Source organism: Lepisma saccharinum, chromosome 2 (assembly GCF_977018435.1).
Source record: "Lepisma saccharinum chromosome 2, izLepSacc3.1, whole genome shotgun sequence".
Taxonomy (NCBI): domain Eukaryota; kingdom Metazoa; phylum Arthropoda; class Insecta; order Zygentoma; family Lepismatidae; genus Lepisma; species Lepisma saccharinum.
Window position 1 is genome coordinate 92,690,864 of NC_139230.1, and position 18,175 is coordinate 92,709,038.

The following is an 18,175-nucleotide window of genomic DNA, read 5'->3' on the forward strand; positions in this document are numbered from 1 at the left end:
TTCATAGAATCGTGTTAATGTCCATTCCTCATCTCATCCATCAACACTAATGCACACGACACACAATAAAACTTATCCTAAGAAAACATTACCCACCCAATTACACACTTATGTAATTTCGTATCTGTGATCATAAATAATATTAATGTTAAACACTAACACTTATTTACTTCCTACTATTTCTAACCTTTATCTTAATCTTCTTACCTTGTAGAATGATGTGAAACCAACTTTGTTCAGGAAAACCGAACAAATTTGGTTCTTCACACTGGGACATTCTTGCCAATGTCACAGTGAATTATTGTAATTAAAAAAATAATGGAAATCAAGGATGAATCAAAGAAAAGCGGGGGAATCCGTAAAAAATTCACGGAACTGACGCCCTGGGTTAATTTTCAGGTACCAGGGCATAAGCACATACCTCTGAAAGTAGCTTGACTACTTTTATCCGTATACATAAAAAAAATAATAATCGTTCTATGTAACCATATCTTGTATACTGTTTAGGAAATAAAATTCTTTGTAAAAAAAAAAAAAAAAATATTACATGGTTTCTGATTCAGTCAACTAAGACAATACAAATTGAATGTTCAGATACATTATTACCAGGAAAAAATGATATATATATTTTGTATATACACTGCTCGCCATTAAAATTGCAACACCCAGAAGGAAATGAGATAGAAACACGAAACTTGGCAAATATGTAGTTCATAATAAGATAAGAAAATGATTACAGTTAGAGCTCGGTGGTGTGACATGTGACACGTAGAACATGGTTGCATAGCGTGTACAGCCTCCACGGGCGGCAATAACTGCTGCAACACGGCGAGGCATGGACAGAATGAGTCTATCGATGTCTGCTTGCCGTATGGCATCCCAAGCGGCTTCCACATGGTGCCAGAGGTCTTCAACATTACGTGCCGGAAACCTGAGTTGGGCCAGTCGGCGACCCACCATGGACCAGACATGTTCAATTGGCGACATATCCGGCGAACGTGCTGGCCAAGGAAGCAGGGGCATGTGGTTAGCTTCCATAAATGCGAGGACATTCCTTGCAACATGAGGGCGCGCGTTATCCTGTTGAAAAGTGGCATTATGCAGTGCATGGATTAATGGGACAGCAACAGGGGTGAGAACCTGTGTGATGTACTGTTGGCTGTTCAATGTCCCTTGAATGTGTACGAGATGCGAACGAACACCTATGGCGATGGCACCCCATACCATGATACCCAATGAAGGCCCTGTGTGATGATGCATGATGCAGGCATCATGAAGCCTAGTGCCACGGTGCCACCACACGCGTGTACGTCCATCATAATGGTGTATACAGAACCGGGATTCATCAGAGAACACTACAGCATTCCACTCCGCCATCCATGCACGACGGTCTTGGCACCATCTCAGACGCAAACGCCTATGCTCTAGCGTCAGAGGAATCCGCAACAGTGGGCACCGGGAAAAAATTCCCCGGCTCGCCAAACAACGAAGCACGGTTCGTGGGGACACTGGACGTTGTAAAACATCCCGTACTTCATGCGCAATCCTCGTTGACGTGGCCGTTCTGTCTGTAAGGGCCATGCGTATCAGATGTCTGTCCTCTCGTTCCGTCGTCCGACGCGGACGTTGTGAACCTCTATGTCGCTCTACAGTGCCTTCCTGGACCCATTGGTTCCATACACGGATCACTGTGGATGCATTCCATCCTACACGGGCACCGATCTCACGGTAGGATAATCCGCATTCACGGTATGCAACAATTCGGCCGCGATCGAACTGGGAAACCTGCTGGAATCGCTGGTGTATTCGACGACGTGGCATTGGTGACCAATTTTAACACACTACACTCACGACCATGCACTTTCACTGCTTTCTGCACCTATCTGACCTGATACAGGTACCACTTACCAGATGGCGTGGCAGGCGCACATGACGCATGACGGCCTTGAACACCTAATCATTTCCTTCTGCACCTCTCCTCTACACACTGTGCACATTTCGTCCAATTCCGATTACTCCTTCTGGGTGTTGCATTTTTAATGGCAAGCAGTTTATAAAACCCAGTCTTATCTTTCTTTCAGGTTTTGTCTAAAAAAAAACATCTATGTTGGGTCACTTCAAAAAGCCCGGGCAAAATGGCCAACCCTGCGATAAAAGTGTACATGTTGTGAAGAATTTGTGAAGAATTTGTTGCTTTAATGGGGGAAATGAAGCAGGAAAGTTTATCTTCAACAAGACAATAAAAGTTAGAATTGTCGATTTTGGCACCAAGAAGTTGGACAATTGAAAAAACTGCTGCAGAAATTTGTTTCCAAATATATGATACACAAAGACCAAACACCAAAAAAGATTATGAAATTCTTCCCGAGCCTGCAAAACAGCCAGGCAAGCACCTTCCAGAAAAGACCATGCTTGAAGCTGCATCATTTTGTTTATGATAAATGTTCCACAATGAGTCCTGACAAGAAAGAATATCTTTTACCCTGAAGATGAGAGTGACGTTAGCTCTCGAAAGCTTGGAATCATTTCCACAACTCACCTGGTGATTAGCCCGAGAGAATCTTTTCATAATTTGTCACCAAGAAAGCTTCAAGAAAGAATATGTTTCAATAAAGACTCCAAATTCAGGAAGAATACAAAAACAGAAGAGGATACTACTTGCAAATATGAAGCAGTTGTGTATATATAGGGTTTTCCAATAGGAACGATATGATTTTACAATTAAATAAAATAAAAACTACTTCAGATACAAATAAACTTTTTATATCATTTTGAAGCATAGTTTATTACATTATGTTTTGAATAACACATCTTTTAAGTGTCCACCTCGACTTCATGCACACGAGTGAATTCGATGAACCCAATTTTCGATGACTTTGTGCAACAACTCGGGCCTAATGTCATGAATGCAGCATTCGATGTTCAATCTTAATGCATCAAGGGTTCGTGGTCTGTTTACATAGACTATAGATTTCAAATAACACCACACAAAGCAATCTAAAGGGGTTAAATTACAACTTCTTGGGGGCCAACTAACAGTTGCATTTCTTGAAATTATCCTTTCACCAAACTGTTCTTGCAATACGTCGATAGTGGCATTATAAGTGTGACATGTGGCACAGTCCTGTTGGAACCACATGTCCTCCAGATCAATTTCATCTAAATTTGGCCACAAAAAAAATTGTTAACATCAATTGGTACCACTCACCAGTCACTGTAACTGAATCTCCTATCTCATTTTGGAAAAAAAAAAATGGCCTGATGATGCCACCATACCATAAACCACACCATACAGTGACCTTTTGCAGAAGCAAGGGCTTCTCGTGAATCTCTTATGGATTGTTTTCACACCAAAAACGACAATTTTGTTTGTTAACATATCCACTTAATCAGAAATGAGCTTCATCTGAGAAGATAATTTTTTGCCCAAAATTATGATCCATTTCAAGTTCAATGGAACGTTTATTTTCATATTTTTTTTTTGGATACTAACCAAACGTTCTAGAAGCGTGTATTTAGCCATGATGAATTGTCACACTATACTAAACAAAATAATATAAAAAGTTTGGTTGTATCTGAAATAGTTTTTATTTTATTTCATTGTAGAATCATATCATTCTTATTGGAAAACCCTTTAGAATTCCAAACATGCCACCCAACTCTGAAAATTGAATTTTCCCAATTTTGTTGTGTTCAAAATGGTGTAAGTAAAGAAATTTCTACATTTCAAAAATGTGTATCAGTGTTTACGGATTCTGCTATTCATTTCCTGAAACTAATGTTGTGAACACCAAGCTAGGGCAGCAACTCTACTTTTTATATCCTTTTGATAGAGTCCACTGTCATAATCATAGAAGCAGAGCCACCAGTTGTAAATTTAAGTCTACAAGGTGAGTTGGCAAAAGGGCATACCTGTGTAAATAGTTTGGAATAATGAAATTTTGAAATATTGGTGTATTTACAATGGTAAATATAACTTGTGTCAAATTTGGTGATCCTGTCTGAGAACTCAAGAGAATTATGACGAATTTTATGTAGCACATGATTTACAAATAAAAAACATTAACTAAACTTCCATGCATCATATCTGTGAGGATCAATTCATAATATTGAATGCTGTTATTTTACTGATATTTACATCCTGGAACAAAAAAAAAATACCCAAACTGGAGATGGTGTGGTTAAAGTTTGAATAGATTTGTTTGATTTGATATGGAATGACCCAACCATGTTTGAATTCAAATGATTTAACCAGGATGACAACCTTATCAATTTATATTTGGTTCTTTTTTTCTGCAGTGCAAAAAAAAAAAAGGTTAGGATGATGTGATGTACATACTACATGTACACTCCATAATACAGGTCAGACACCCTAACCTGCCACAATCAACCTCCAATGGCCAATATAAATGGTTTCCTTTCCCCTACCATCCCACCACATCCAACCGCATATCCAAAGCCCTTCTCCCATATGGCATCAAAGTAGCACACAAACCCAATGCCAAAATAGCTGATAAACTAAACAGACACAAACTGCACTTCCTCCTCCCCCCCTGATAACCCAGGTGTATACGATGCAGAGTGTGAGTGCAAGGCACATTATATTAGCAGGTCCATCAGATCTGTCAATGAAAGAATCCAACAGCCCCTAACAGATACGAAAAAGCCCAACCCACGACTGGTCTTGCTAAACACATCAAATACAATAGCCATAAAATTCAAAAGGTACAAGTCAAACACACTGCCCACACACTTATAGACACCAAAATCAAAGAAACGCATGCCATAATGCACTTCCCGCACGAGCTAAACATCTATAGCGGACAGGCACACTACACTTTGATTCCCCTACTACAACAGTTAATAGCAGATGACACGGGCGCAGATGTACGTTAACAACAGTGCACAGTGTTATACACATTATTATTTGGTTTCCTAACTGCTGTCATTGTAATCAAAGTTATTCTAAATTTTCATGAAGTGAAAGTTAAATTGAAGCAACATCCACTGCAATGGCTGCTTATGCTTCCACATGAGAAGACAACCTGTGTAAAATGTGTATTAAAACATGTTAATGCAAGAAAAATGTATCAAGCCACATTACATATGTGCTAGTATAGCTATAATTGAAAAATTCTAAACAAAAAAAAAAGTTTCATTTTTGTTTTTTGTAGTTTTTCCCCAACCCTGCACACAATGAATGTTAAAAAGTATGAAAATTGGCTGAAAAGTAGGAACAGGAGCCCATTTCAGACTAAACAGCAAGATCAATGTAACCCCTGTGTACATAAATAAAGCATACAACTACAAAACTTGTACAGTCCTGCTGTTAATTTGGTTCACTCTTCTAAACCAACTCAATTATTTGCAGAGTTCTTAGATTTTAAGGCAAGGAACAATATATGCATGCATGTGAGAGAGGCAAGAATGGAATAATACTTTCAACATGTTCAAGTCAACAATATATTATGATGAAGGAAGTACATGTATATTCATGAACTGAGTTCAGTTGCAGATGTAACCTTGCAGGTAAAATAAATGGAACAGAAAATTTACACTTCACATACTGAAAATTAAAAAGCATCTTAATCAGGTGTTATCCAAGTTACAGTTTCAGTATAAAATGTTCAGTCAGTACTGTATATGAAACTTGAATTGAAAAATAAGTAACTAGAAAAACCTTCTGAAACATTGTAGATGCATTAATTTTTTGATCTATGTGGTGCTACAACTCAAATTACAATTGACTTGCTGCAGCTCCCCCCCCCCATGTTTTTTTATATAAAAGCTATAAATGCACATTGCTTATCTACATTCATGATAACACTATCAAGCAAACCTTGTTTCCATGTTTAATAAAACACTAAAAATGCTGACCAAGGCAGTCTCTATTATGTAATGACTAGGGGGGTAGATTTATATGCACTAAAAATTTTTAAAAGGTGTTCTAAAATTTTGTATAACAATGTATCTATGCTTCATGATGGCACCAATACCCTCACACTTCCCGGGTAGCATGCTACTGCCCACAATTCAATGACTTGAAGCAATTCCCACCCATAGACCCATATTTCTAGTGTAGTTGGCTAATGTAATTGCTCAGCATTGGTAGTGAAAAAATGCATTCCTTTCAATTGTATTTTTTGCAGATAGAGACTTATTACAAAGCAGAAATTTAGGACTAGTTGCTGAGGCTTACTTTAGAAACTTCTATGACTCCAGAAGGTGTAATCATTGTCGGGTAGGTTTTTGTCCCAAATAACAAGTTCATCATGCATTAGTTATTAACAGTTAAACGAGAGTGAAAATGCAAAATTTGTAAAAGAAATTAATAAAGTTGCACAGATACCCACAACTAGTCTTATGCAAGTCAAAAAAAATATGGTTGAATTACACTGTTGCACAGGGTTTACAAGGCCCTAAAATCGTGGCCCAAACTAAAAGAACCACTTTTCCTACTGTAATATTCTTATGTATAGGGAATACATGAACAAAAAGTGGTAATAACAAAATAAATCAGAACCAAAAAAATCCTACTTTTTTAATGTTGACTTTGGATGCCACTGTGGATAAATGGTTGTGTTCATAATCCTTATGACATAGAAAGAGTGACCCATGCTGTTCACAGTGGAATTGAGGGCATGACAGACTGCAATAAGTTATGTGTGTGTAAATTTCCATGTGAACTACAAAAAATATTCTAATACCAAATATATTAATTTAATACTTAACTGCTTAGAGTAACTTGAGAAATTGTCTGTCCACAGCAAGCAGGGAGTGTATATAAACAGATGCACACAGCCCAAGAGCTTCTATACTAAAACAGGGTGGGAGTTGATTTCGATTTTATGTACCTTATCTAAAAATGAGCAGACACCAGAAATATGGAATGAAATCAGAACGTCCCAAGTCAAATGCTTTTGTTTGCGTTCACTTCATTCTTACAGTGAAGTGGAGAACAGTATACACTGTAGTATTTGAGATATATCCAGGCCAGGAAAGGAAGGTTCCGGTAAATTCTTTGGAAGCATACGCATAGCCAGTAGTAGAGATCAGGTACCAAAAGTGTAGGGGCAAGAACAGTTTACTTTTTCTTGGTAGACAGAGCTTAGCAGAAGTCATAGTGCAGGAGCTAAACATGGTGGTGGGGGGAGGACTGCCTCCATGTCCCCTTAATCACCACTGCTGCATATAGCATTTTCTTCAATATTTTCCTTTATAAAAATAAGAATCTGTATATTGTACCATTTTACATGGGCATAACATATATACAGGCCAACCTATAATCAAATATCTTGTTAATGTTTTAGGTATTTTGCACACCAAAACAAAGTTTATGGACATAAAACATCGAAGTATTTCTACTGAAAAACAAAAGGCAAAGTTTTTTGAGGGGTATGCACTCGAACACAGTCCCTCAAACTACAATGAAACAGCATGGATTTTAGCTACTGGAAGTACAATCGAATGCTCTTGAACATATTTGTATTTTCCTTGAACTTTTCAATTTCTTTTTTTAAGCTTAAATGAGAGATTGGAGATAATCTGGAATGTATCAAAAGGTGTGTAAATGGTAAACTCCATTTCTATCACCATTTTTGTTAGTTAACTAGTTAGCTTAAAATATCCATTAAGAAAATGTTGACATTTCCATGGAAATTCAGAACTTAATCATGTAGGCATAGTGTTAATTTTGAAATGTCCTACTTAGTTAAACATCTATTTTTTATATCCTACTTAGTTAAACATCTATTTTTTATAATGATTAATGCCCAGAAATACACATGCATCACTAATTAAGGAGCCCTAACAACTCCACTTGACATAACAGTTTTGCAATAACTAGTAATTGTAATCTGCCAATGGGCAACATACCTTGACCTGTCATGGGCATCAAATGTTGCTGCCATCCTTGAAGTCGCAAGCAGAACAAACCCAACAGGGTATATTAGTGTATGCGTACTTTTCTTCAGGCGATGGATAAACTGTCCTTAGTTCACAACTTTAAGCATTTTTACATTATTATGCTACGAAAATATTGGTACATGATGTAATCATAATATAAACGGCAGATTAAATACAATATTCGTTGTCCAACCGATCACAAGTTTGAGCCATAAGATTGTACAAACGTTTACGTGTATTTATACTATCTAACGCAGCTCGTGTAGGTTTGTGCAAAGACGGTACATTTGTGCAAACATTAAATTTATATCGAAAGCATAAATAATATTAATGCATTATCAACGCCGTAACAAGTTAATTGCAACAAGTGGGAAGTTTATATGCAATTTCAATACCGGCGATTTTCTTATGCATACAGAGAGTAAAAACATTATGCCACACGAAGCTATCATTTCAATGCATCATCCTCTCACACATGATAGCATTTTATAATTTCTACACTCGTCTACACCAACGTTGCACATCTTGTCCTTCACAGTCACAGTTAGTTGGTCTGTCTGTCTGGGATTTAATAACGCTCAATATGGCTGGCTACTAGTTCCATGATTACGACCAGTCGGACCAGTGATGGTCGTGACTTAAATTTCCCTAGTGAAAGCAAAAAATCCCATTTTGCCCTGAAAATTCCCTGCGTTGCTTCTGCTTTTCTTATTTTGTTGTTTTAAAGCCTCATTCACACTTATTTTAATTAGCAACTCAGGCGAATACGTTTTGTATTGCGATGTAAAAGTTCACAATTGCAATCTTCTCATATTCAAGAAAAATGCATAATCAAGAGTTCGAGTTAGGAATTAAAATGGCATCTAAAAAAAGCTCACTACTGATTTAATCAAGTAAATCAAAATAACATTTCCCGTTCCATTGGTTCAATTAGCCAACCTCGATAGCAAAGCGATCGGTGTAATAAGTAGACCTCGGCAGGGGCGGCTTAATGCTTCGTGGCTTAAGGGCCGGGTGACCAGCGCGTCGCCCTCGGGGGGGGGGCGCCAAAGTGGCGTGTCTTTCACGAGTAGCGCCAAAACCTTAATTTTGATTACACAAGCATGGCTATTTGTTTCTAAAAGAGTTGTTACGAACCAGGTATTTCATACTGGAAACAATAACACGGCATGGAACTAAAGGAATTTCGGAAAAAGAAACATAGATGGCAGTATATACAAGGTGAAATAATATAAATAAATTGTTGGGGGATAAGTATCGATTTAGTGAGAGTAAACGTATGATAGAAAGATCTGGGAGAGATTAAATCGATGTATAAAAAATAGATAATAGATGAAAAGCAAAATAGAAGTGGTTTTCATCATTCAACAAGTTCAATCATAAAGTGAATTAATAGGCACGTAGGAAGTACTTAACGAAGTAAAAAAAAATTAGAGGCTTCAGAAGGACAGCTCAATATAACCTTTGTTTTCATTGCTACCATTCCTCCAGGGAGGAAATCTTTAAATTTTATGCTGTATAACATAGTACCTATATTGCAAAATCATGTAGCAATTTAAGAAAAGAGATGACTGTTATTTTTATGTCAATATGTAGTTATTTAATAAATGCATACCTAAAATAAAGGTATTCTTTAACATTAATGCTTAAAGTATTTTAAAATATGGCTATTATTTTTCTTATTTAAAACTGTAAATATGTAACATGGTGGAAACTTAGGAATGGCAGGGTGAAAAGTGGGTGGGGGGCGCTAAAATCCAGCTCGTCCGGATAAAAATTTTATCTTGAGAAGTCTATGGACCTTGGATTTTAGAATTTTAACCTTTTTTGTGCAGGTAAATAAGAAATAAGTTACGTCAGCGTTTCATTTAAAAAAACTTAACAACTACTGAAGTTTTATAGTGCCTAGAATAACCTATTTTGTTTATTCGAACCTATTTTAGATTTAAGATTTTACAGGATTTTTATACCATAGAGGTATTTGCTCTGTTTGGTGACGAAAAAATTTCGTTACTACGTGTTAGAAACATACTTTCTGTCGATTTTCCTTCATCCAAGTTCATGGTGTTTTTTTTTTTTTTCAACGCTCTGGCGAAGTTACCTCCACAGTCCAAAGCGAAGAGAACTAGGTCTCCCTTATCGCACAACGTTAGAGCAACCTTGCGTACTGATGTTACCGTGGAATACTTTCATTGTTACCCTAAATGCCTAAGTTGTTAGGTTAGTTTTGTTTGGTTTAGTTCTCTTAGCATGTACAATACGTTTTCTGTGTATTTATGCTAAGGGAATCAAACCTAACAGACCTAACCTAACAACATAGGTATTCCTCGTGTGACGTCAGAAGACGAAGTTGGTCTATCCTAGTGCAATAAAGAAGACCCTGAAAAACTTCCGCGATCCGTGATCTTGCGCACTTTCGCGTCAGTTCAGTGCTTTGTGGCATTCACGCCTTGCGAAACATCGTTTTAGCATTCACATTTGCATCACTGAACGTGTTTCTGTTGAAAGATAATTTTCAGCATTTAAGATGATCCTCACAGACAAAAAGCGGAGTTTGTCTGTGGATAACGTGAAAAGATTGTTATGTATTCAGGGTGGCCAATCTAGGACCATGATAGTATTAAAAAGTATAATTCCCGGTTTTCAAGGGGAAATTTAAAAAATTCAAGGGTAGAACAGGCGCGGATCCACGGGGAGGGCGATAGGGGCGATCGCCCCTCCCAACTACCAGGTTTTTGGCTAAGCCTAATATTTTTGCAGACTGAAATGTTCTGTCTTTTATCGCCAAGTTTAGCAGCTTCGGTAATATTTTTTAAAGTTGAAATCGACTTTATAGTCAAAGTAGGCCAATCGGAACTGCACCTACAGTTTATATTTGAATCCGAGCCACTGTGCAATATGCTTCAAAACGGGATGGAACACGAGACCACTTGATACAATAGGTTTTTGTTTTCTTTGTTTATTCACTTTATTCTTCAATTGACGGATCAGTTTACAGTGGCAATGGGAGGAAATATGATAGCAACATGCAATAATAACCATCTATTCCAGCCATGGGTTCCTATTTTCGCAAAACAATGCTCTAATCTCTGTAACATGGAAGTCAGATTGGTTCCTGTTTACATTATGATGTATTGTTTATGTAAAAAAAAAAAAAACAAGTGTAGGTTAGAATTCTAGGGTATCCGGGAAAAGGCACATGAGTCACAATTTTCTGGTGCTTTCTTTCAAGTATCACTGAACCAATTAAATTAAATATTATAAGTATAATTTTATATTGGTCATGTGTAAAGATTCTTGGTGAGGTGAGTTACACTACTGAAATTCGTCCCTCCCAACTGTGAGGGGGGGTTATGACGCCCCACCAACCTCTTCCTTAGGCACGTCACTGCAACCTTTTTTGTCAGACTAAGCTTCGCAAAGAACCTGAAAAAATTGCAAAAATATTTCCAAACATTTATTTTAGAAGTTCTTTCACACAAGATAAAGAACATTAATAATGTGAAAGGAACTTCTGGATCCGCCACTGGGCTACAAGATGTTTCCTCTATTTCAACCTTACTTATTACCGCCTCTCACCACCCACACACAAAGGGTGTGTGATTCCAATGTAACCTGCCGGCCCGCGTGACGGAGTGGTTAGCACATCGCGCTACGAAGCCAGGGGGGCCGGGTTCGAATTCCGGTTAGGACATGGATGTTTGTGAGTGTAAATTCATCAATTTCATCATGTCATCACTCATTCGGAAATTAGCCAAAAGTGGCACAAAATAATAAAATAATAGTAACCCGTGGCTCGACAGCCCCTGAAAGGCCTAGGCCGATCTCCCGACTGCCAGTCTCCCTCCCACAATCCTACCTATAGGTGTGGAGATCTTCAACCGGTAATTGGGTGGCGTGGGGTCAGCACGTCGAACCCCCAGCCAGAATAGATATCCGTGACCGGGGTTACGCTACTCACTCGTAGCTCCCCAATGTCCTCACGATGGTGGGTTGCCACCGGTCCAATACATAGGCCGAGAACCCTGAGGCTGAATCCAGGCAGACTCGAACCCATGCCGTCCCGCTGTCGGAGCCCAAAGCACAGCGCCTTGCACCGCACGGCCACGGAGGAGGACAGTGGCACAAAAAGTGAAGAAAAATAAAGCAAATCAAGCAATCTACGAAAAATTGTTAATTGTATAAGAATTTAAAACTCAAATTTATCTAATCAACTTCAAGATATCTTGCAAAAATCTTCCGCTTGTCAGAGAGATTGTTCTGCAAAGACACTAACAAGTAAAAGGATTGAGAGAATTCTGTCCGACCGCCAGAGTGGTTAGCACAGTGCGCTATGTTGCCAGAGGTCCGGCCTGGGCATGAGCGTTCTTTGTACGTGTTTCGTCAATTTCATCATATCATCACTCATTCTCGTCTTCGCGATTAGCCGAAAGTGAAAGAAGAGCGAAGTAAAATTAATAAAATCAATAAATGAGAGAATTCCGTTTTATTTTCCACGCGGCTATCTTTTCCTTCCTCGATAACAATAAAAGCTAAACTGTGAGAAACTTGCCTCAGGGCATTTATAAATATGTATGAATTCAATTGGATTTGGTTTAATAAAAGTTGCATCTTTTCAAGCCTACGGAGAAAAAAATCACTCACAATTCCGCGAAAGATTAATTCACGCAAAATTCCCGATATTCGAGTAATTCCAGATGATTAGCCACCATAGTATTGTGCAGCAAACTATACACACGTAATTCATTTTTCATATCAACAAGTAACTTTCTGCTAACAGCACAAGTATAGTATTACATAATTTTGAAAATTATGTATGTATACAAATGAAAATTTGGTTAGTAAATTACTATTTGCTTGTTATATATACCTATCTAAATTTCATGCGGTTCTTTTGAAACTTTCTTTTTAGCAATTGCACCCAATCAGTATTTTTCAGGAATTTTGAACCATTTTAAGATTTTTGGAGCCTAATTTAAGATTTTTAGAACCAATTTTAGGATTTTAGAGCCTAGTTTAGGAACCTATAAAAGCACGCATTTTAGAAGCTAAAAATCCGAGGTCTAGGGTTGATGACAGTGACGGCGGCAGCCTGAAATAAGCAGGGGGCTGCAGATTTCGGTTTCAAATTCTCGGCTAAATACAACAAATACAGGCTAAAAGGTATTTAATTAATACTTTACTACGGTATAATTTTAAAGGTCACTGGTAACCAGTCAGACCCACTGGCGTACGCATGATGTATTTTTCGGGGGGGGGTGGAATTGTAATGGTGGGTATCACATAGCTGCGTTCTAGGGGGGGCGGGATATGCTATAAAATATATCATAATTGCCATATTTAACTTTGGTCTTAAAGGTTGTTCAAAGACAAAAATAATGTAATCGCGTGTCATTTTAAGGCGCGGTTTCATTTATTCTTTGGTTTTTCCCAAGTTCTTTACTGCTTTCATTTGAAGATTTTGATTTTCTCAAAATTTCGGGAGGAAAGAGCTGTAGCCCCATCAGCCCCCCTCTGCGTGCGCTAGTTGTCAGACCCAAAGGTAAACCTGTTCCATTACATACAAACGTACTAAACTGTGAAAATCACAGTTCGTTTCGAACACGCAGACTGTAACAATTTATTTGGAAATTATCCTTTGGCAATATATAGCGTAATTTATAATCGAGTCCGTCACATAATACGGAGCAAGTCCCTTACAGAAAGCAAAATAATGCTAAGGGTTCTTGCAATAAAATCAAAAAACAACGTCGTTTGACGATAAATTAATTCAGAAATAAATTAATAAAAATATCAAAACAAAAATAATAGAAGGATCAACTCCGTATTAAGAGCAGGTCTCCGTGGCGGAGTGGACTCCACAGCGCAAGGAGCCCAGGGTTCGAATCCCGGCCTGCGCATGATGTTCTTTGTGAGTGGTCCTTCATCAATTTCATCACATCATCACTCATCCTCATCTTCGCGATTAGCCAAAAGTAGCAAAAATGCGAAGGATAATAAACCGAATCAATCGATCGATCAATCAATCAATCCTTATTATGAAGTAATACCATACTTATGTCAAGCGCCGAGCTTTATAGGGTGCTTGGAATGCACAATGAGAAAAGAAAAAAACAAAGCCCCGCAAAGGAATATTCTCGAGCCGCTAATGTGATCGATTATGTTTAGTGGTTCGGAACACGATCTGGGAATCAAGTTTCTGCCTGGACAAAAGAGTTACTGGGTCATTCCTCGTTACGGTTGCGACTTGCCTGGAACAAAAGAGGGATATTTGGATAGTTGTATTTTTTGATTGGCTTCATTTTTTTATATGTTGAAGTAGGTCATGAGAAATGAATATTGTGTACTTTTGACACCTTGAAAATTTTTTCCCTCTCCTGTAGAAAATGTCAAAGTTCAAGGTCAGACCGCCCATTTTTCATGAAAAGTGAAACATGGGTAAGTTCAGAGTGCTGTATCTTTGGAAATCAACAACATCCCAAACTTTTGTTTTGATACGCTGTTAATATAAGACTGGTTGCTTATATACATTCAATTGTTTTGATGGGACATTGTTGCTTTCCATTGTTATGCGGCAACAAAGAGGGTCGAAAATGCAGTTTTTCCTGTTTTCGGCCCTTAATATCTTGGTTAAGCAACAGTACCCCAAAGATTTGTTTACTGGGCATTGAAGTTCACTGCTAGGACAAGCTACCTGATATAGCACATTACTGGGATATTGATGCTGTTAGAAGATATAACCCTTTGAATACTCAAAATTTGCGAAATCCGCATCATTAGAATTAGGCATATCTCAAAACAGCATCAAGCTAAAAATACACTAAGTATGCCAACTTGTAGGTGAATATATGTACTAACACCAGGAAAAGAAAGAAACTTTGGGGCCTCGTCCCATTTTTGAGAAAATAAGTTTTAAAGTATTAGGAAATGTCAATGTAAATTATCACACTTAATCCCCTATCAGAAAGTGGAACAGACCTTTCTCCTACTTTTCTTTGTTCCAAATAGAACAGCCCATGTCTTGACAATTTCTGGGACAGTTTTCGTTTTTCTTTCTTTGAACGTCAAATCCTTGTAATCAAGGGGTCCCGGGTTTGATGCAAGGTTGAGGTACAAGTTGTTCGGATCCCACTTTAAGCTGCAAGTCCCCAGTCCCGATTAGCTTTCCTGTGAATAAAGTGGGCTTAAAACAAAGCTATATATACAGTGGCGTACATACCAATGACTTCCGAAAGGGTGGGAGGGGGTATATATATATATTTAGTAGGCAGCCATCTATTTGCCATCTTTTCCTGCCACTGAAATTCTTTTAACTGGGCCAAAGGGGGCTTATTATCCCCACCACCCCCCTTTATGCACGCCACTGTCTATATTGCAATAAGAGTATGTTTGTAAAAGATTCTGTATTATTGTACCAAATAAAACATAACTTTCTTGTTATACATAACTTGAGATTCCCAGAATAAACCAGTTTCAATTCAGATAGGCCTAAGAGCGGACCTTCGTGATGGAGTGGTTATCACAGCAATCCACGACGCCAGGGGTGCCGGGTTCGAATCCCGGTCTGGGGATGATTTATTGTTCTTTGTGAGTGTCACTTCATCGATTTCATAATATCATCACTCACCCTCTTTGCCATGATTAGTAAAAAGTGACAGAACGGCGACGTAAAATAACCCAATATCAGGAAATCAATCTCAAATAGGCTTAGGAAAAGTAGGCTTAGGATATTTCCGTCATCTTTAATATTATTACTGCAAATAACCAACGTGTTTTTTTTATCATCTTGGCAATTCTCTTAAAGAAATATTCAAACATCAGACACAAATTTATATTTTCGGGTGCTTCACCTTTCAAGCATAATGGGGTATTCCAGATTTGCTTGGTTTTCTTTCTAGTTTACAACAAGGATCCGACGTTACCACTATGCTATCCATCAAAGAAAGAAAAACAAAAACTTTCCCACAACTTGTCAAGACATGGGCTGTTCCATTTGGAACAAAGAAAAGTAGGAGAAAGGTCTGTTCCACTTTCTGATAGGGGAGGAAGTGTGATAATTTATATTTATATTGACATTTCCTAATACTTTAAGTATTAGGGACGAGGCCCCAAAGTTTTTTTTTTATTTTCCTGGTGTTAGTACATACATTCACCTACAAGTTGGCATACTTAGTGTATTTTTAGCTTGATGCTGTTTTGAGATATGCCTAATTCTAATGATGCGGATTTCGCAAATTTTGAGTATTCAAAGGGTTATATCTTCTAACAGCATCAATATCCCAGTAATGTGCTATATCAGGTAGCTTGTCCTAATAGTAAGCTTCAATGACCAGTAAACAAATCTTTGGGGTACTGTTGCTTAACCAAGATATTAAGGGCCGAAAACAGGAAAAAACTGCATTTTCAATCCTCTTTGTTGCCGCATAACAATGGAAAGCAACAATGTCCCATCAAAACAATTGAATGTATATAAGCAACCAGTCTTATATTAACAGTATATCAAAACAAAAGTTTGGGATGTTGTTGATTTCCAAAGATACAGCACTCTGAACTTACCCATGTTTCACTTTTCATGAAAAATGGTCTCTGACCTTGAACTTTGACATTTTCTACAGGGGAGGGAAAAATTTTCAAGGTGTCAAAATTGCACAATATTCATTTTTCATGACCTACTTCAAGATATAAAAAAATGAAGCCAATCAAAAAATACAACTATCTCACTTCGTTCGAATTTCAAAATAATGGCTCTTAAGTAATATGAGAAAAATGGAAATACACGAGGATTACCTTAGAATGTGATAAGTGTCTTACTCACTTGGTAAGTTTGTAAGTACTGTAAATACTTCTTACATCATCGCAAGTATCATCATCCTTTTGTATTTTGCTGAGGTAAGACTGGCAAGTCACGCTAGTGGCAACCCTGCCGCGCGCCCGTGGAAGATATTTCAGATCGGTCGTTTGCTGCGTTGGGTTGCATACATGCAGGATAGATTTTAAGCGCTTGTAGCGCAGAAACTAAGCGCTTTCGAGGTAAAGTTTTTGGGGAAGAGTTACTTGTTTGTATGATATGATGAAAAATGTTTCTGCGCCATTGAATGCACCATCCCCAAGTGCGCAAGTTCAGCCTCCCCCCGAAAAAAAATCCTGCGTACGCCAGTGGCGGTCGGTCTCGAGTTGCGAGAAAGACGAGTGCGGCGGTGTCACAGAGAAGGCAAGGAGGGGCGGCGCGCGGCATGAAATCAGATGAGAAAGATTTGCCACATTTGTTCAGAAATATGAGACGAATTTTCTTTTGTACGTAATTGCGATACGAAAGTACACACGCTAAAGACTTGCCGATAGATGGCGTGCGCCGTGTTCCATAATAAAAACAGAAGAGCGGTTCCTTCAGAGAAAGTTTTCATTTGCTACTGGCTGGCCATGGAGAACAGAAAGAGGAAAAGTTACACGCTTGACCAGAAAATAATAAAAATTATACGGGAAGTGGACGCTAATCCATTAAAACTAAAACAAACAGCTGAAGATTTAGGCCTCGCGTATACCACACTTTGCACAGTCATTAGTAAAAGAAATGCTATTTTAGACGGATTTTTTAAATTGGGTAGTAAATCGACAAAACGCAACCGACAACAAGGGGGAAGATATGCAGATTTGGAAAATGCGCTTCTTCCCTGTATTTAAAAATCAAAGTTTTAGATTCGTTAATTTACCATTTTATGACAGTAATAACCTGTATTACGTGTATCTTGTTCCTCAAAACAGATACAATTACAGTATTTTAATAATGGGCCTTCCTGATGGCGCAGTGGTAGCGTCGTCGCCTTGTAATCAAGGGGTCCCGGGTTCGATAGCCGGTGGAGGCACTTGGCACAGTGGTTCGGATCCTACTTTAAACTGTAGGTCCAGTCCCGATTAGCTTTACTGTGCATAAAGTGGACTTAAAACACAATAACAATAACAGTATTTTAATAATGATATGACATGATATCTAAATCTTATTTGTAAGTAATTCTCAGTTATACGTATTATTTTCTCTTCATCTTGACATACGTATAAATAAGCTTTAACTGTAGTATATGCAGAAGGCTTTATTCACAGAAATGGAAATAGTGCTAAAAATTGACAAATGAGTTTAGGTGCTCACTTTCTTTCATTTGATCTTTAACTTGCACAGTTTAAAAATACCCTTAAACCTCAATGGGAAGGAAAGCAGACTTACGGGGGAGAGGGATGGGCCAATGCCGAAACAGAACACTGAACGAGCAAGAAG

The 18,175-nt window shown here is 38.1% G+C and overlaps 1 protein-coding gene across 1 annotated transcript in view; it reads right to left on the reverse strand.

Annotated features, from left to right (window-relative positions):
* Crk (Crk proto-oncogene, adaptor protein) overlaps positions 1-8,526 on the reverse strand; it is a 107,639-nt gene extending 99,113 nt beyond the window's left edge. The window contains exon 1 of the mRNA XM_083117502.1: positions 7,876-8,526. Within this exon, the coding sequence (XP_082973628.1) occupies positions 7,876-7,910 (35 nt within the window). The 5' untranslated portion in view covers positions 7,911-8,526. The remainder of the gene's footprint in view (positions 1-7,875) is intronic.
* Between the last annotated feature and the right edge of the window lie 9,649 nt (positions 8,527-18,175).